Source organism: Rhincodon typus, chromosome 10 (genome assembly GCF_021869965.1).
Source record: "Rhincodon typus isolate 14 chromosome 10, sRhiTyp1.1, whole genome shotgun sequence".
Taxonomy (NCBI): Eukaryota; Metazoa; Chordata; class Chondrichthyes; order Orectolobiformes; family Rhincodontidae; genus Rhincodon; species Rhincodon typus.
In genome coordinates this window covers 15976628-15996790 of record NC_063341.1, presented here as the reverse complement: position 1 = coordinate 15996790, position 20163 = coordinate 15976628, and the positions used below count along the sequence as shown (strand labels likewise).

Below are 20163 nucleotides of genomic sequence, written 5' to 3'. Positions count from 1 at the left end.
TCACCCTCATCCCAGGCCCTAAGAAGACCTTCCACATCAAACAGATGTTCACCTGCACATCTGCTAATGTAGTATACTGTATCCGCTGTTCCCGTTGTGGCCTCCTCTACATCGGGGAAACCCAGCGGAGGCGTGGGGACCGCTTTGCGGAACACCTACGCTCAGTTCGCAACAAACAACTACATCTCCCAGTCGCGAACCATTTCAACTCCCCCTCCCACTCCTTGGACGACATGTCCGTCCTGGGCCTCCTGCATTGCCACAATGATGCCACCCGAAAGCTGCAGGAACAGCATCTCATATTTCGCTTTGATACCCTTGGGCTGCAGGGTTCCCATGCGGTCTTCACCAGCTTCAAAATCTCCCCTCCCCCGACCGCATCCCAAAACTAGCCCAGCTCGTCCCTGCCTCCCTAACCATTTTTCCCCACCCCCATCTCCTACCCACTAACCTGATCCCGCCTCCTTGACATGTCCGTCCTCCCTGGACCGACCTATCCCCTCCCTAACTCCCCACCTACATTCACCTTTACTGGCTCCAATCCCACCTCTTTGACCTGTCTGTCTCCTCTCCACCTATCTTCTCCTTTGTCCATCTTCTAATCCGCCTCCCCCTCTCTCCCTATTTATTTCAGAATCCCCTTCCCCTCCCCCATTTCTGAAGAAGGGTCTCGACCGGAAATGTCAGCTTTCCTGCTCCTCTGATGCTGCTTGGCCTGCTGTGTTCATCCAGCTCTACACCGTGTTATCTCAGATTCTCCAGTATTGGCAGTTCCTACTAGCTCCGCAGGAACCCTTTCCACATCTTGATTTTTAAAACAGTCTTTTTTCAATTTCAGCCTGGAATCAAAAACACAGAAAAGTTTAAAATAACAGGTGTTTACACTTTTCTGAGCAGGGAGGTTGAGTGGTATTTCATGAACATAAATGCATTTTAAGTTTTTTTTTTAGGATTTGTATGTTGTTGACTAGGCCAGCACTTTTTGCTAGCTGTAATTTGTCCTTGAGAAGTAGTGGAGAGCCACTGCCTTGAATGCTGCAGTCCATGTTAAGGAGTGAGTTCCAGGATTTTGATCCAGCAATTGTGAAAGAAATATGTATAGCTTTAAATTATGATGGCTTGTAACTTGGCGCGGATCATGCATGTGATGTTCCAGTGTATCTGCAGCCCTTCCCCTTGTGGATTGTAGGAATCATGGCTTTGGAACATCCTGTTGAAGCAGCCTTGATGAGTTGCAGGGATTTCCTGTATGCACTGCTGTCACTATGCATCGTGATGGAGTAAATATTGAAGGTGGTGGGTAGGATGCCAATTTGAGGGAGTTGTTTTGTCATTAAAAATGTATTAAAGCAGTTAAGTATCAGCCATAACTTTCTACGTTGAGTTTTGTTGGCATTGAAAGTGAAGGCGCAGCAATTTCTTGAAATTCTCTGGCAGGTATGGGTGTGTTGCCATGGAGCTAACTGTTGAGCAGTGCAAATCCTCCAGTTTTTGAGGATTCACAGTTCATGGAATTTTTGTCAGATGTTGCTAAATGACTTGCAGGTTAATCATGGTGAACCTAATCATTATATTGACAGCAAATTACGCTGCTGTTTCAACAAGTAAGCTTTTGGGTTGTGGAGTGAATCCTAGGGTGTAGGACAACCTTTGGGAAAGGTAGGACAACATTTGGGAAACAGGCTTGACCAGTTTATAACTCAATTTTAGTGAAAGAAGAGAAAAGGTAAGTCAAGTCAGATAATGTTTAACTGGAAAGGCAAATTTTGGTGAGAAGGAAAGGGACCTTTCCTAATCCAGGCATGTACTGCTCAGAATTGGACTCACTGTCCCAGCTCAGTGGGACACAGCTAAGTCTTGAACAGTGCTAACCACTGCTGTTTCCTTGTATGAGAGGAATTTGTCTCCATGCTTCTGAGTTCCCTGTAAACAGTGTGCTTATGGATTGTGCAGCAACCTGAAAAGTGTCAAATGTTTTAATGCTGGTTGACAGGTGAATGAGGCCCAGAAAAATTTTCTTCGAAAGTTCTTGTGCTGATTGTTGAAGATATCACATGATGAAATGCTATTAGTAGCTCTTCAGGAATTGGTGTAACTACAAAGTGTGCAGTCATTTGATGCATGCACTTTTAAATTTTCAGAATATAGCATTGGATAATCATGTTCAATGCAAGGTGTTACCTTTACTATTATAAAAGCAAAACATTGAACTCTTTAAGTAGATTACCACAGAGTGAACTAATAAGCTGATTAAGTGACATGGTTTTGACATCTATATTTCTGTGTGGAGGGATGGTTGCTTGAGTATTGCTACAGATAATATATCCTTTTTGGTTTTTGCATCCTAAGAGGAAGTTAGGAAATGTAGTCTTTCAACCACAAACATGAACTTACATTGCCTTAGTGATTTCATGGCTTTGCTTTCACAGCTGTTCAATAGTTTAGCAAATGCTGGTGCTCCATGACAGACAGTCGAACTGAATAATGTATCCTTGCAAGATGCATTTTCTGGTTGAAATAATATTTGTGAATCTGCAAATTTGTTATTAAACTAGTTATCTTACTTTTTATATCAGACTGGATTCTTTTTACTGGTTATTTTACTGCACCTGTTTGGGCAATTTTTTTTAATGCCAGCTTGACTGGACATGTATCTGTGATGGGTTTCTGCGTTGTAACAATTCTGTGGGGTTTTTTTTGGCAGTATTCTTATTTGTCATGTGTTGTAAGAGATACCCACAGCTGGCATTCAATCTGTCAGAATCTTCCTTGGGTAGATTTGCTGCCACCGGTCTTTGTGTTGTTACTATTAATTGAAGGATTAACCACTAATGTCTCCGGCCAAAGAGGCATGGACTTAAGTGACAGGAAATAATTTATTAATTTATAGTAAAGTGTGAAGTTATATTAGCTTAAGGCTGATTAACTATATTAACAATAGGTAAGACATTATCACCCAAGGTGTTAGTTAGATCACTGTTACGTGACTGTAGTGTATGAGCTGACTGAAAACTGACAATAAGAGTGGTGGAACTACTGCAAAGCATCTGCATCACCTCCTTTAGGCCAACAATCTTATCATATTTGGCAAGCATTTGGTCAACTTCCCTGAAGGCTACTTTGTGTGACTGAGAACTCGCATCAAGGTAAAGTAATGGAGGCTGGTGCTTTTAGTGTTGTTATTCATTGTAATCTGCTGCCTTCAAAAGAGGCAAATATTATAGATCCTTACTTTGTTGACTTTGGCTGTATCTAGATTACTAATTTTTAAAGCCCTTGCTTTTCAGTACCAGTGTTGATTATTAAATTATATGCTCCTTTTATCATTTTTTTGATAACCCACTAACAATATTCTTCTGTTATTTGCCTCGGCACGGGGGAAAATACAGTTATATGTTGATCCTGTTTGCATTTTATTTCCTGCCTTAGCTATGGTTGTCTCTTGAAATTTCTGTAAACCACTGAAATCATATTTCAATACGATTCTATACACAGGTATGATATCCATAAGTATAAATATAACTGCATATGTTATAATGTTCACTTTGAAACGCAGTTCTTCACTAACTTCAATTTTGCTTCTTACATAGGACGGGAAAAGAAGGTCAGCCGAGGGAGTATTATACTTTGGATTCCATATTGTTTCTGCTTAACAATGTTCACCTCTCCCATCCTGTATATGTGCGACGTGCTGCAGTAAGTATACTTAAGTTTACAACAAATGAAAATAACATTTTGCATCCGAAGTGTGCACACAGCTATGTAGAATATTCATCATGTTATAACCAGGGATCCATTGATGCACCTAAATCAAAGAGCAAATGTCTACATATAGTCATTATTGATGGGGCTCTGATGAATAAACTCAACTGTGTTCGGAAGGTAACATTTAAACTTGTGTAACATCATGCTCTGTTTGCCCCCTTCCTTAAGGCCATGCAAATTTAGTTACCTGTGTTCCAACTCTCAACAAGTTCCACTCAGCCAGCATCCCAGTGCACCTGACCAATGCTGGCATCACAGATCTATAAATTTTCAAGTTCCTCTGTGGCCTTGCCATTCTCTATCTTTGTAACTTCCTATAGCTCTATAACACTCAGAGGTTTCTCTGTTCTTGCAATTCTGGTGTTTTGTACATCTCCAAATTTTAATTGCACAAGTTGTGGCTGAGCCTTCAGCAGTCAAGGCCCCTAAACTTTGGATACTGAAGCAGTGTACCTCATGTGCTGTAAATCCAAATGAAAAGCAGAAAATCTTGGAAATATTAACATCTTTGGAGACCGAGACTTACATGAATAATTCTCCTGTCCATTTTTAAAAAAAGTATCTTTATTTACCTTTTCCAATTTCTTTCAAATTCTGAAAATCTCAATCAAATGATGTCTTGACCTTTTTCTTCTGTGGAATACAAGCTCAGTTAATATAATCTCGACTCAGTCTAACTTCTGGAGCATTTGACATTCCAAAAAATTTGTGTTACACTGGCATTTAAAAGGAGTTTATCCTTCCCTGGGGTGCAGTGCCCTGAACTGTATGCCATTGTGAAGTTTTGTGACCTAACCAAGATATTTATTTAGCAATGGCAAAATTTTCCTTTATTTCTAGTCCTTATTTGTAAAGGCTGCATTTGTTTAGCCTTTTAAATTATTTATTATATTTGGCAACTAGGTTTTTTAAAATCTGCATTATTTTGCTTTTTACTAGATTATTAAAATCACTACATGAACAACCACCATCACCAAACCTCCTCCATTGCTAGCTTTTTATTGTTTGAATAATGCTTGAATCTGCTAATCTCTAATCAACAAATAACCCGGTTGAAGCACATTTGTCTGTTTGACCGTTCACTCCATCTATAAATGTCGTATTGTAATGTTAAGTTGCTGTTTGCACGGTGTACAATACTGAGAATCTTTACTTATTTGACAGTCTTGGATTTGTTGTTTCTTGTGTTATGCAAGTTCTAAATAAATATAGTGAATGGTTGAGGCCCACCACATCATTTGCTGCTGCTTTCAGGCTAAATTACCTGCTTACTTTCCACTCTGGCTTCTAATGTTATCTAACAGTCTTTTATGTGAAACTCTATAGAATGCCTTCTGGAATTTCGTGTAAATAACATCCAAGGACATTCCCTTGTTCCTGCTTTAATTACTTACTTAAAAAATTTGTTAACCATGGTCTACCCAGTACAAATTAATGTCAGCTGTCTCTATTCTGATCAAATTTCTCAAAGTGCTCAATCACTCTGTCCTTTAATTATATATTCTAATACCTTTCCCACAGCAGATGTTAGACAACAGATCCATAATTTCCTAGCTTCTGTCTGTCTGTCTCTCTCTATCACATTTTATTAAGTAACAGAATAACTTTGCAGCTTTCTAATCTAAACGGGCTATTCCTGAATCTCACGAGCTTTGTTACATCATAGCTGAAAATATTTGCTCATCTTTTTAAAACATTATGGTGGAAACAGTCAGACTCTGGGAATTTGTCACACTTTTAGTGCAATTTTTTTCTCAAATCCCACTTTCTTGTTTACATTAACTTTAGTTAGTTCCATCCCTTGGATTTATTATTCATTTCACTCAGATTCATTCAGGGACATGGGAATTGTTAGGTAGGCCAGCATTCATTTGGCCATTTCCAGTGAGAAAGTGGTGGTGAGTCGCCTTTTTGAACTACTGCAGACGCACAGTGCCAGGACTTTGAACCCACAACTGTCAGGAACAGTAATGAAATTGCAAGTCAAGATGTGGCTTGAAGGGGGAGCTTGCATATGGTGACATTCCCAAGCACCTGCCATGCTTGTTCGTCTAGGTGATAGCTGTTTCAAGTATGGAAGGTGCTCAGAGGAACATTGGTGAGGTACTTTATTCACCTTGTAGATGTCATCTGTTGCTTCCATTGTGCATTGGTGAAGGGAGTGAATATTGAAGATGGCAGATGGGATGCTAATCAGTTTGGATGCACTGGATGTTACTGAGCTTCTTGAGTGTTCTTAGAGCCCATCCAGACAAGTGGAGAATATGTAACCACATTCCTGATTTGTGCCTTGCAGAGGGTGACCAGGCATTGGGAAGATAGAAGATGAGTTATTTGCTGTAGAATTCCTAGCCTCTGACCTGCCGTTGTAGCCACAATATCTATATGACTGATCAAGTTCAGTTTCTGGTCAATGGTGACCAGCATTCCTTCTAATTTTCTTTCTAGTTCCACAGGCAGCTGAGGACCATGTACAGCAGTTGCTTCTGCAACTGGTACAATGACAACATTTAAAAGGCATCTGGGTGGGTCCATGAGTAGGGATGGTTTAGAGGGATATGGGCCAAATGCTGGCAAATGGGAGTAGATTAATTTAGGATATCTGGTTGTCTTGGACGAGTGGACCAAAGAGTCTGTTTCTGTGCTGTACAAATCTATGACTCTATGGAGCCAGAAGTAAGTGCTGCAATTGCTATGCATGGAACCTTGGAGGGATCGGAACAGCCTAGAGCGTACGTTGGTGGTAATCCTGAGGACACTGTGGGGAATCGGCGACAATAATGCCACCGAACGTCAAGGGGTGCTGGTTACATTCTTGCATGTTGGAGATGGTCATTGCTTACCACTTATGTGACTTAAAGGTATTTATCACTTATCAACCAAGCCTGATTGTTTTCCAGCTCTTATTGTATATGGACATGGGCTATTTCAGCCATTGGGAAGTGGTGAATCTTGTGCTGTCATCAATGAGCCTTCCCACTTCTGTTCTTATAATGTAAGGAATGTCATTGATGATGCACCTGAAGATGTTTGGGCCCAGAACACTACCCTGAGGAACTTCTAAGAGATGTCTTGAAGTTGAGATGATTGACATCACAGCAATCTTCCTTTGTGCGAGATATGACTTCAGCCAGGGGAGAGTTTTCCCCGATTCTTATTAACTCCTGCCTTGCTAGGTTCCTTGATGCCATACTTGGTCAAATGCTGCCCTGATGTGAAGGGCGTGATTCTGACCTCGCATCTGGAGTTCAGTTCTTTATCCATGGATAATAATGAGGTCACAAGCTGGGTAGCCCTGACAAAATCTAAATTAAACATAAATGAGCGAGTTATTTTCTGATGATTGAGAGTAGACTGATAAGACAGTTGAATTTATCCTGTATTTGTAGGTGGGATATACTTTGACAATTCTCGACATTGCTAGTTAAATGCCAGTTTTGTTGCTGTGCTGGAGCAGCTTGACTTTGGTATACTGGCTCAGGAAGACAAGTCTACAGTACAATTGCTGGAATGTTGTCAGGTCAGATAGCTGCCTCGCAGTATCAATGTGGATTGAGCCAAGTTAGCTGAAGATTGGCACCTGTAATGTTGGGAAACTTGGGAAGACCCTGAGATGGGTCATCCACTTAGCATTTTTGGTTGCAGATGGATACAAATGCTTTCTTGCTGTCATGTGCTGGTCTCCTTCATCATTTTTGAGTATGAGGATATTTGTGGGGCCTCCTCTTTGTGTTAGTTGTTCAATTATACACCGTCATTTTTGATGAGATAAGGGAGGAGTGTGGAACTTGAATTTGATCTGGGGGTTGTGGGATTGCTTAGTCCTGTTTACTGCATGCTGCTTCTGTTTGGCATGGCGGTAGAGCTGCAATGTAGGTTCAGCAGGTTGGTCCCTCATTTTTTAGTTTTGTGTTGTGCTGCTCCTGGCATGTGCTCCTGCACACTACTTTGAATGAGGGTTGATCTCCTGGCTTGGTGGTAATTGCAAAGTAGGGGAAATGCTGGGCCATGAGGTTGAAAATTGCGAAAATTGAATTGCATTCAATTCTGCCACCGCTGATGGCCCTCCATGCCCCATTGATGCCCGATCTTGAGTTGCTAGATCTAATTGAAATCTTTTCTATTTATTCCTGAGATTTCCTTGCTCATGTTTCATCTGATGCCATGAGACTTCATGGCTGGAGTCAGTGTGGGGGCTACCAGGACAACTTTAATCCGACTGAATACTACTGTGCCACTTCTGGTTGGTCTGATCTGTCGTGGAGAGAGCACATATCCAGGGATTGTAAGGGTGGTGTCTGGGATGTTGTAAGGACAGGTCAATGATTATACTGTGTCAGGCTGTTGCTTGACTAGTCTATGGAATAGATTTCCCAATTTTGGCACAAGCTCCCAGATATCACTGAGGAGGATTTTAAGGGTCACAGGGCAGGATTTGCCACTGTTGTTTACTGTGTCTAGGTCGATGCCAGGTGATTTATTCAGTTTCGTTGCTTATTTGTACTTTGTAGCAGTTTGTGATGCAACTAAGTGGCTTGCTTGGCCATTTGAGAGTCAATTGCATTGCTGTGAATCTGGTCTGTCATGTAGAGCAGACCAAGTGAGGATGTCAAATTTCTTAAAGGACATCAGTGAACCAGAAAAGTTCTTAGGACAACGGACAATCATTTCATGGTCGCTACTAGATCAGCTTGTCGTTACAGATTTATTAAATTATATTTCATTTCACCACCCACCCTTGTCTTTCCAGAGCATTAGCCTAGGTTTCTGTATTCCGAGTGCAGTAACGTTACCTCTATCATTGCCTCTCCTTGTTCAGGTATATTCTGCTTCATAAGCAATGTACCACTTTGGCAATGTATTGTGATATGTGTCTATTGTATAGAATTTGTCCGAGTTGGTTTTGTATGCGTAATTTTTCCCAGCCGCTGCGCAGCTATTGTGAATGGAAGGGATGAACCTACTTCTGATAGGCAACGTTGTCAGAACCCTCACTCTTGTTCTTGATTTTTATGTGCTAAATGAGACATAAAAGGAAATGGCTTCAGTTTAATTTTGAAAGGATCAGCAAAATTGAATTAAAGTATTTCTATTATTGCAAGCATTTGAACCTTTCGCACAGCCTAGTCCCTATTAAAATAAGTGCACTTTACTGCAACATTTAAAAAAAAAACATAATACTCAATTTCTTTTTGTTTTAAATAGACAGAGAATATTCCTGTAGTTCGAAGGCCAGACAGAAAGGATCTACTTAGCTACTTAAATGGTGAAACATGTAAGTATGATCTTATAAATTTAATCGATATTGAAACTGCTGTTTCATTGATTCTCAGATATTTTGGTAGGAAAATTAAGATATTTTATTCCGTGTGAAGTCTCAGTTGCTGACTAAATATTAACAGACTCCAGTGAGGGAAAGTACATTGGCTTAAAAACGAGTGAGACCTTATCTATAGATGAAAACTGAAAGAACTGCGGATGCTGTAAATCAGGAACAAAAGTAAAGTTGCTGGAAAAGCTCAGCAGGTCTGGCAGCATTTGTGAAGAGAAAAACAGTTAACGTTTCAGGTCCGGTGACCCTTCCTCAGAACCGATGGTGTCTGGCAGCATCTCTGAAGAAAAAAATCAGTGTTGACGTTTCGGGTCACTGGACCCAATTTGTTAACTCTGATTTTTTTTTCTTTACAGATGCTGCCAGACCTGCTGAGCTTTTCCAGCAATTTCTGTTTTTGTTCATGTTTTATAGTAGCTTGTTCAGGTGACTACTTTTTGCATCAGGTTGTATATTATTGTCAGCAGGGTATTCAAAGCTACTCAAAGTCCTGTCTGCATTTGATGTTGATTCATGTAATGTATCTGCCAACTCTATGTAAGTTCTCTGATTTGGTCAGTTGGCTGCAAATATTGAAGATTTTATTCCTACCGTTTTACAATTATAAAAAGCAGATTTGTTCATTTTGCACCATGAATCTTGAATGCATTTTATCGACTGCTCAAAGTTATGATAGCCAGAGATTATCCATTTGTGACTAGGGGACCAGTTTGTTGCAGTTAACCTGGAAAAGACATTCATTTTGGGTTCGAGACACCATTACAGTCATGATCCAATCATGAATTGACAGAAGAAAGCAACTTTTTTTTACTTAGCCTAACTAAGTTTTGTCTGGCCCAGACATGGACAAAGGAGCTCAATAACGCAGCTGACACAAGAGTTGCTGCCCTTAGTAAATTTGAAGCCAGTGAGAAATCTAGCGGAAGTGATGGGGGAGGTGGTGGAATCTCTCCACCAGTTGAAGTCATGGTTAGCACAAAGGTCGTTGGAGCTAATCCTCAAACTCCAGGACGTTTCTGCAGAAATTTCTCAGTTTTGTACCTCTGTCAGACATCTTTAGTTGCTTCAACTTTGACTTTCTATCTATAAGAACGTGGGGAGTATGGATGTTCCTTGATGATTGCACAGCATTCGTATACAGCCACAACTTCTCGGAGAGAAAAGTAGTCTTTATCTGCTTGTTGGCAAGCTCTTGACAGATCTAGCTACAAGATCAGGCCTGAGGCCTGATCTCTGTCAATGTACTTTAATTCCTGATACTCCAGTGCCTTAGCAATATCGACAAGATGTGAGTGTGATGAAATACTATCCAGCTGCCTGGTTGAACACATCACACTCATTTTGACCTGGAAATGTCTTGTCATTGTATTGTCACTGGATATAAATCCTGGAACTTGTTTCCCAACGGCACTGCGGCATGCCAGGAGATGAAAAGCTGAATTTTGACCTTCATAATTTATATTTTCAATTAATGGCAAGTTTGTTAAGATAGCCTGGTTTTAAAGAAATTGAAATAATACATGATATACACTGCGTATGCAAGATATATACAGAACATACCCTTTTAATCAAAATTTATTGACATTGTCTTGAAACTATGACAATGTCATGTTATATTTCCTTAAATCAGTCATAATTTAATGTTGATTCTGACACCTTTCTGCTTAATTCAAAATGCTTCAGTGTAGTGTAAACACGGAGAGTATGATATCTTTTATTAGAAGCTTGTCAAATTGCTGCCTTGGTCCTCAAATCCAACGCAGTGATGCTGCCATGGAAAGTATGTTGAACTGTTCTCTTGTTTTTGCTGTTTTTGCCAAATTTGTGTTTTGATTGTGCCCCGAGGAAGTTTACGATAATGAAGATATGGAGCCAATGCCGAGTGAAGTTATCAGAATAGGTGTAATTCTGAATGTGGAATTTTAAGATTTGTAGCATTATATTAGTAGCCACTCCAATTTTTAAAAAAAAGTTAAGAAAGCAGAATAATTCAGTGACACTGAATAATTTCAAACAAAAACAGAAATTGAGTTTCTCCAGCAGTTTCTGTTTTTGTTTCAGATTTCCAGCATCTGCAGTTCTTTGTTTCATGACACTGAACCATCTGTTTGAATAACAAAATCTTTAGTAATGTTTTGCTGAGAAAAATGTTGCTCAATTTTTTGGGGATTTTTTTATTATCTATAATTTTGTTTCTTTTGCAGCAACATCTGCAAGTATAGACAGAAGTGCACCTCTAGAAATTGGTTTGCAACGGTCAACACAAGGTATCAAGGATTTGTTTTATTGAACTTGTAAAAAATTTTGCAATAACAATCCACAAATCAAAATACATTGTTTTTGCATTTTAAAAGAGTATTCTTGTGTTTTTTTTGTAAACCAACAGTAAAAAGAGCAGCTGAAGAAATATCATCAGAGTTAAAGAAACCCAGGATAGAGGTAATTGGTTTGGACAATCTGTGACTGATTGAAACGTGCAATTCAGAATGCACACTCTATGGATGGAAGAGAAATTTGACAATGGATAGCACCTCCTGTGTAAATAAGATCGTAACATATCAAATAGTAGCAGTAGAGCACTTAATCAGTTCTGCCATTCAATATGATTATGGTTCATCTTTTACATCAATTCTACTTGACTGGCCCTCCTATCCCTGAAGCACTTAGTTTCTGTAAGTTAGCATAACCCTCTAACTGTCCATTCATTTCTTCTCCTTGTCACTCTTAATCCATTGAATGCCGAGACTAAATGCCTTCTAAATTCCATTCCGTTGAAGTTGGCTATCGGAATCCCTAATCTACTGCAGGGCGTAGCAAGTATTTATATCCAGAAAGTCTGATAATTAGAATGAATTCTGCTGGTCACTTAGTTTGTTGTTTTCATAAACTGAGATACATTACTAATACTAGAAAGGTGTTCAAATGCCTGCTCATGTGCAAGATATCCAGAACTTCATAGATTAGTACTTACATAGCTAAGGAGCATTTATTGAAAGTTTAAAAAAAATGAGGTGGGGGGTACATTTTTGGGTGTTTTATGGTGAAGACAAACAGGAGAAAAGGGCAGGACTAGACCAGTCGGCCACGTGAGCCTTCTCTGCAATTTCTTAAGATCATTAATGATCTGATCTTGCCCTCAACTTCATTTATTTGCTCTTGCTGGTAACTCATGAATTCACTATTGGCCAAGAATCTGTCTATCTGAGCCATGATAATATTCAATGACTCAGCCTCCACAATGAATTCAATGATTCATAACATAAAGATCAATTCCTTCTTGATTCCATCTTTAATGTGGAGCCCTAACTCTGAAACAATGTCCCCAGTACTAGCTTCCCCCACACGAGGAAAGATCTTCTCGACATCTGCCCTGCCAAAATCCCCTCAATTTTTTTTCAGTAACACTACTCCTATTTCTAAACTCCAACGAGTACAGGCCAACATGCTGAATGTAACCCTTTTCAACCAGGAATAAACCTCCTAGACCTGCTCTGATTTGCAGGCAAGTCCCTACTTTGATAAGATGATCAAAACTGGACATGGTGCAACTAAGTGTGATCTTGCTGATGATCTGTACAGTTGTAGCAGGACTTAGCTAATTTTATACTCCATCCCTCTTGTAATAAATGTTAACATTCCTTTACCTTCCACTTCCTGTACATAAATGCTGAACAAATGATTTTTAAAATTTCGTTCTTTTGTGATTGATGTACCATGTGAATCCTCCTCTACAATTGCATTTGCTGTCCCTCTTCTTTTACATAATCTGCATTTCTATTCTTCCTACCAAAGTGACTAATCACATTTTTCCCACATGCTCCATCTGCCAAAAATCAACCCACTCGCATCTATTATCTAATGTATTATAATCTTATTTAACCTAGCTATATCTTTTTGCAGAGTCTTTGTCTTCTTTACACCTTTCTTTCTATGCATCCTAGTGTCAGTTACAAATTTGGCCTTGTCCCTTGATGCAAGTTATCAGTACACGCAATTAGTTGAGGCCATCGCACTGATCCCTGTGGCATCCCACCATTTTGTTTGTCAACCTTAAAATGAGCTAGTTATTCTGACACTTGCTTTCTGTTAGTTACTTAGTCCTCTGCACTATTATATCATTTCCAACACCATGAGCCCTTAATTTGTGTAGTACTGTTCTAAATGGCACCTTTAATGCCTTTTGGAAATCCAAATACATTCCATCTACTCTTTCCCTTTGATTCACCATGCTTGTTACATCCTTGAAGAACTCTAATAAAATTCTCGAAGATGATTTTCCTTTCATCAAAACATTATGACTTTATTTGATGGCACAATAAGTTTTAAAATAGCCACTACGAGTGCTTCAATAATGAATTCTTGCATTTTCCCAGTGGTAAATGTTAGGTAAACTGGCCTGTAATTTATTTGCTTTTTCCTGTAAAGGTCCTCCATTTGTTTCATTTTTGTCTTCTGAGACAGACCTTTCCAATATCTTAAGAATTTTGGAAGATTACGACTGATGTAACCAGTGATCCTAGGGGTCAGGCCATCAAGTTCAAGGGGCTTTCTGGCTTTGTTCTCATAAGTTTGCCTTTTTTTTGTCTGAGGTGATTCTTTTGGGTTCCACCCTGTTGCCTTCAGATTTTGTATTATTGTTGGGTTCTTTTAAAGTTTTCTGCCACGAAGATTGGTGCTAATATTTGTTCTTGGACTTGTTTCCTGTTATTATTCCCCCAAGATCATCATCTAATGGATAAATGCTTACTTAACTACTTTTCCCTTGTATGAACTTTTATAAGATCTTACTGTTTGTCTTTTTACTGGTTTTCTCTCAATCTTATTTGTCCCATCTTTTGTTTATTAATCACCCTTTCCAGTTTCTAAAATTCCCCCAGTCTTCTGGCACATCTTTGCAACATTGTATGCGTTTTCTTTCTTTTTGATACTATCTTTGACTTGGCTTGCCATGGATGGTGTATTTTTTCATAAAGACTACCTCAATGGAATATAGTGGATCTTTGTTGATAATTACTGAAGATCGCCTGATATGTCTGCCACACCTTATCTACAGGCTTTGCTTTTAATCTGGTTTCCTGGTCTGCTTCAGCCAGCTCTGAAATCTTAAAATTGCATTTAAAGCACTAGTGTCGGGCCCAGAATTTTTCACCCTTAAACTGAACGTGAAATTCATCATTTCATGATCACTATCCCCTCTGAGGGAATTAATCAATTTTGCCCCATTATGCATTTCCAGAACTAGAGGAGGAAAGCCCATCAGGATTAATTGAACATAGTGAGTTGAGTTCTGATAATTAACAATGACGACCAAATCTTGTTTAGAATTAAATTGCTTTGAAAGTCTTTTTTGCGATTAAAGAGTGGACAGATGTAAGGAGTGTGTGGTTGAGCTAGCTGATGGCTATGCTTTCCAACGTTTTAATGTGGTATTGTGAGCAAGAATGAGTAATAGTCCAGAGTCAGAGGGTCAACAGACGGGGCAAGGCTCGTGTGGAATTTGAAGATGCTGATTATAAACCCTGATGCTTTGTATAGAGGGAGCCCCAGTATGGCAACATTGATTGGAATGATGGGTTTGTGGGATATAATGTGAGGTGGGATACGACCGCCTCCGTTTTTTTATGAACTGAAATTTATGGAGAGTTGAAGGCTGGTAAAACAGGCACTGATAAATCAAGTTTAAAGGGACCAAAATTGATGTGTCTTATCTGAATTCACAGTTGCAATACCATGTGGTATAGCTATTTTACACAAAAGTATGAAAGTTGTAATGATGCTAAGATCTGAAAGACTTCTAGTTGAAATGAATAAATCTACTTAAATTAATTTTACAATTGCCCAACAAATATAGGAAAATGTTATGTTGAGTCAATTTTTGTGTTTTTATAAATAATATGAAATGATCTAAAATGTTTCAGAATCTTTGGTAATTTCACAGATTGTATTTTAAAATTGATGCTTTGTTTTAAAAGATATAATTAATTAACAATGCTGATTTGTTAAAAATATCATGGTGGTTTCTTATAATTAGGATGAAGAACGTGTACGACTTGACAAAGAGCGTTTGGCAGCTCGTTTGGAAGGCCACAAAGAGGGCATTGTACAGACAGAGCAAATTAGGTAAATTCTGAATCTTGCTGTATGGTGAGAATTCTCCAACAAATGAGTGAATGCACACTAAATTATGCCCATTTGATAAAGTAGTTTTCAAATCAAAGAAAAGTTTTGTCTTGATTTTGAACATTTAGCCCTTCTGCTTTTCCATGATGCCATCCAGTTGGGAGAAAGCACATGGGTATGTTTCCTGCTTTAAATTGTTATTGAGACTTTTTAAAATTATGTTTTAGTTAGGCAGACGTGAAGAGGAAAGAAGAAAATAAACATTCAGTTTGGTTGATTGACATTAGAAATTAGTTGACATCATAGCTCATATGGGAGCCAGGCACTGGGGATAGGCACATTTGGTTGTAAAGAAAGGAGGTGAAAAATATGCATGTACATGAATGCAAGACTCATTAAGAATAAGTGCTGTCTGTTGCAGGAGTACAGTGCCATAAAGGACACTGATCATGCAACTTAGGAATACAAACGGACCTCTGTTATGGATAGTTGAGAGCTTAAAGAGGTCTAGATTTAGAAAGTTACATATTTAAGCAAAATATTGAAGCAGCCAGAAATCAAAAATAAAAACAGAAAAAGTTGGAAACGCTTTGAAGGTCAGCCAAAGTCTATGGATTTTGTAAGTACCTTTTAGCATGATGACCATTCATCAGAACTGGAGAAAACTTGAAATATAATAGTTTATAAGCAAGAGCAGTGGCAGGAAAATGTCAAGGAGGTGGGGAATAAACAAAATGTAGATCTGAATTGGAGAAATAAGGTGACAAAATTGTTTTTGCAATAAATAACTTCCCCTTTGACTCCAGTTGCTTCCTCCAAAAAAAAGGTGTTGCTTTGGGAACACAAGTTGGTGTGCTCAGTATACCACCTTTAGTGGGGTGTGTGGAGTGGTTTTTGCTTCAGTCCTGTTCAAATCCTTTCTATCACCTCTTTCATAAGAACGGTGATGACTGTACTGATGTCATTTCCTGTTCTTGCTCAGAACTGGAAAATTTTATTCAAATTTTTTTCAATTTCTATCTTTTCTCCCTTATCTTCACACAGCCCATCTCTGAATCTACCACTACCTTCCTTGATTTCTTTGTTGACAAAGGGTGAGTAGGTTGGTGATCAATATCCATTATCAGCACTTTGACTTTCACAGCCAGCTCTGTCAGCCCATAGGATCATGACTGAACTTTTGAATCCACTCCTGTTTTATCCCCATATCACTTGGTTACCCAAAAAGTGTCAGTCTCACTTGTGCATATCTTCAACTGAGCAGAAATCGGAGTGAACATAAGACCTTGCAGAAATACATTAGTTTCTCCGGGATAGAGAATTTCACACTTTCACAATCCTAAAATTGGAGAAATTCCTATCTCAGTTCTAAATTCCTGGCCACTTATCCTAAGGCTACAGCTGTTAATTCTAGACTCTCCAGTCTCGGAAACCAGCATTTCAGCGTTCATCCTGTTAAGCCTCCAAAAAATTTAATATGTTTTCAATGGGATGACTTCTGATTTTCATAAATCCTAAGAGCATCAGTTTGGACTACTAATAGTTTCTCATTGGACAAGCCTGTCACCCCAGGAATTAATCTAGTGAACTTTGGTTGTACACCATGCTAAGGCATGTATATTTCTCCTTGCATAAGGCAGCAGAAACTATATATGATACCTATGTAATTGTATCAAGACTTGCATGCTCTTGTACCCTAATCCAAGATTAGAGGATCATATATTTTTCCTTGAGGCTCACTAAACCTCCATGTTAACACTCTGTGGTTCACGTGCAAGAACATGTAAATTCCTCTGATTTACATGCCTCACTAACTGCCCACCTCTTTTAAAAGTATTTTCCTTCTCCATTTTTTTCCTACCAAATAACTTTACACATCAGATGTAGTCTCTCATTTCTTGCACAAGTTACTCCGAACTATTTGCTTCACAGTTTATCCAGGTCACCTAATTCTTAGTACTGTTGCTTCTGCATTATAAAGTTATGGGTTCAAATCACATTCCAGGATTTGATTTCAAAAGTCTGGACTGATGCTTATGCAACAGTATGGAGGGAGAGCTGCGTTATTCAGCTATTCAAACAAGAAATTAAACTAAGCCCTGTCTATGTCCTCAGCTGGATGTAGAAATACTCCCATGGCAGTAATCCAAAGAAAGCATTGGAATTATCCAGTGCATCCTTGCCAATATTTATTCATTAATCCACATCACAGAATCAGATTATCGTATTGCTGGTGGTTAAAGCTTGTAGTGTGCAATTTGTTTCATCTTAATGTAGTTGGAAATTCATAAGTATTCTGTAGGTTCAAAGTCCAACGTGTATCAGGTCACATGGCCTCAAAACCAAGACTTTACAAGTTAAGTAATATAAATCATAAGGCTAAGGCCTATATAAACTGACGTACAAGCTAATCTGTATGTGCAAAGCTATTAAATCCAATACAAATGCATTGTTAAACACCGCTACTTTCTTGCCAGGAACTCTTCTACACAAGCCAGTGCAAGTAGCTAAAATGTTTGAATACTTCCTAAAATTGCATGATAATGTTGATGCTTTTAAAACTCTGTTCACGGAGTCCAAAACCCATCATGCCAAATTGTGACATCAAGTTCAATAAAACTGGTAATATGTGGGTTGGCAGCAGGGAAAGAAAAATATCAGGACTAGCTGTTGGATTATCATAAAAGCTTAACTGCTTTACTGATCGCCTCCAATCTAACCTATACAACTTCAGTTCCACACTATTTAATTGGTTTTTAATGTCATGTAAAATATCCAGCAAACCATGCCATTGTACAAAAATAGCATAAATATATTAAGTCCCCATTTTAAATTGGCTTACATGAAGTAGTTCTGCTTTAACATCAGTCAGTTAATAGGATGCTTAGTTAATATTTATTTTAGGGTTGGGTGATTTGTTGGAACATTTTTTTTTGCACTGGGCTTACCTAGGACTGTGTGATATCACTATTTATTTTAGAGTGGCCTTCCCCACTCCGTGACACTCTGGTCATTTCTCTCTTGTCAACCTTTCCCGAATTTGAACCTTCCACTTGCTCCCTCTCCAGTTTGCAGCTTACCTCTGCAGCTTGAGGCTGCTTCCCTTATTGTGCTCAATTTATGAGCTCTTCCTCACAATGAGGGTTTGTGAGGTTAAAGTGGTGAGAGGGAGGGTTGGTAAGCTTGTTCGGCAGTGACTGGAAAGGAAGGGGAAATGGGACAAGTGATAAACTAAAGGATCAGGGAGTGGATGAATCAAGAGTGCCATTGGGAGTAGCACTAAACTGATGGTAAGTAGAAGAGGTAGTGTTTCTCTTTCATGGTTTTAAATTCATTCTATTTTGGAAGTTATTTCATTTACTAACATAAAGTATTTTACATTAGAATATAATGTTTTTATTTAATGTCCTGATGTACAAAATTCTTACTGAATCTAACTGCAACCTTTATACAATTGTGATGGGAAAATCTGATTTGCTTAATGTTGTTTGATTTAAAGAAACCCCTCAGGCATGCAACCACAACTTACTGTGTCACCTCTTGTCAATAAAGTTGACAATATTCATTTTCTTGCTAATACCCCTCATGTACCAGTGGAGAGCTAGCTATGGAAGGATGAAGCTTGCACCCCAAAGGCAGTTTAGCTCCATACAGTTTGGGGTCTCAAATTTGTGCTGAAAGTAGTCAAAATCATTGTGCGTGAGAGCAAGGTTCCCAAACTTTCAGTAACATGACATACTTCAATGAGGCAAACAATTCCATAGCACGTCCACATTTTTTTAGCTGAAGTGATTGCTCACAAATGTCACCTTTACTTGCGTTAACTCTGGTTATGGCCTTACTAGAGAGGTTTATGACATAGTGCATACAACAAGCTAAAGAAGGATCAAATGCATTAATGTTTCATATTCACTGGCAAAAGTACAGCATCTTCAACAGTGAACACAGGGACATTATCCATATTCGCTCAGCTCAACTTGACTATTTATATCTACTCACAGTCCTTAATCTGTTTCATGTGCTGCATTCTGTTCTGGGGTCTGAATTTCACAGTTGACACTTCATATTTATAATATTTTTAAATATGATTTTTATTAAATGGTTGTGCTGATGTGGGATTGGAACTCAATGGATCAGAGCAAAACACAAAGTAGAGTAAATTTATCAGGTTAGTAGGAAACCTGGGCCTGCTGGTCTGTGCAGAGCCTTTTGATCTGGGGGAGAATAAGGCACGTAAATGCCTTTGCTTAGTTTCTGCGATCACTAGTTCTTAGCTTTTACTAGAATATAAGAACACATTTGTCCTTGGCCACCTGCGCTTAGAATGCTCAAGTTTTAGAATGAAAGGCCAATCCCTCACTTTTCATTTGATGTTTTATAGGGTTTGATATAATTTTGGGTGGATAGAATATTGTTTAAGATGAAATAATGTTTGTTTTACTTTGATTTTCATTGTCTTTGTACAAAATTTCACGTCCCAGTCGGATAGTTCTTACGTCACACCAATTGAAACCATTGCTCTAAATTAATAAGGTGTAGAGCTGGATGAACACAGCAGGCCAAGCAGCATCGGAGGAGCAGGAAGGCTGACGTTTCGGGCCTAGACCCTTCTTCAGAAAGAAAAACCTTTGGTTTGTTTGCTAACTAGAGTCAAACTCCAATATTTTATTGTTTCTTCACATGCTGCTATGCAGAACCAACCTGCTTTAATGACTATGTAAGTATATAAAGCTATTTTTAGGAATAAAGTATATTTTTAAAATAAAAAAAAGTTGGATACTCTTATCATTCATGTTTTACTTTGTTTGTACAATCGAGTACAGAACTAGATGGGAGGCAATGGCCTAATGGTATTATCACTGGACAGTTAATCCAGAGCCCCAGGTAATGGTTTGGGGATCTGGATTCAAATCCTGCCACAGCAGATGGTGGAATTTGAATTCAAT

At 38.7% G+C, this 20163-nt stretch overlaps 1 protein-coding gene across 1 annotated transcript in view; it reads left to right on the top strand.

The window, feature by feature from the left end:
• cdc73 (cell division cycle 73, Paf1/RNA polymerase II complex component, homolog (S. cerevisiae)) overlaps positions 1-20163 on the top strand; it is a 169630-nt gene that overhangs the window by 27383 nt on the left and 122084 nt on the right. Inside the window, exons 2-6 of the mRNA XM_048602051.1 lie at positions 3591-3696; positions 8971-9040; positions 11302-11364; positions 11484-11536; positions 15129-15217. Of these exons, the coding sequence (XP_048458008.1) occupies positions 3591-3696; positions 8971-9040; positions 11302-11364; positions 11484-11536; positions 15129-15217 (381 nt within the window). The remainder of the gene's footprint in view (positions 1-3590; positions 3697-8970; positions 9041-11301; positions 11365-11483; positions 11537-15128; positions 15218-20163) is intronic.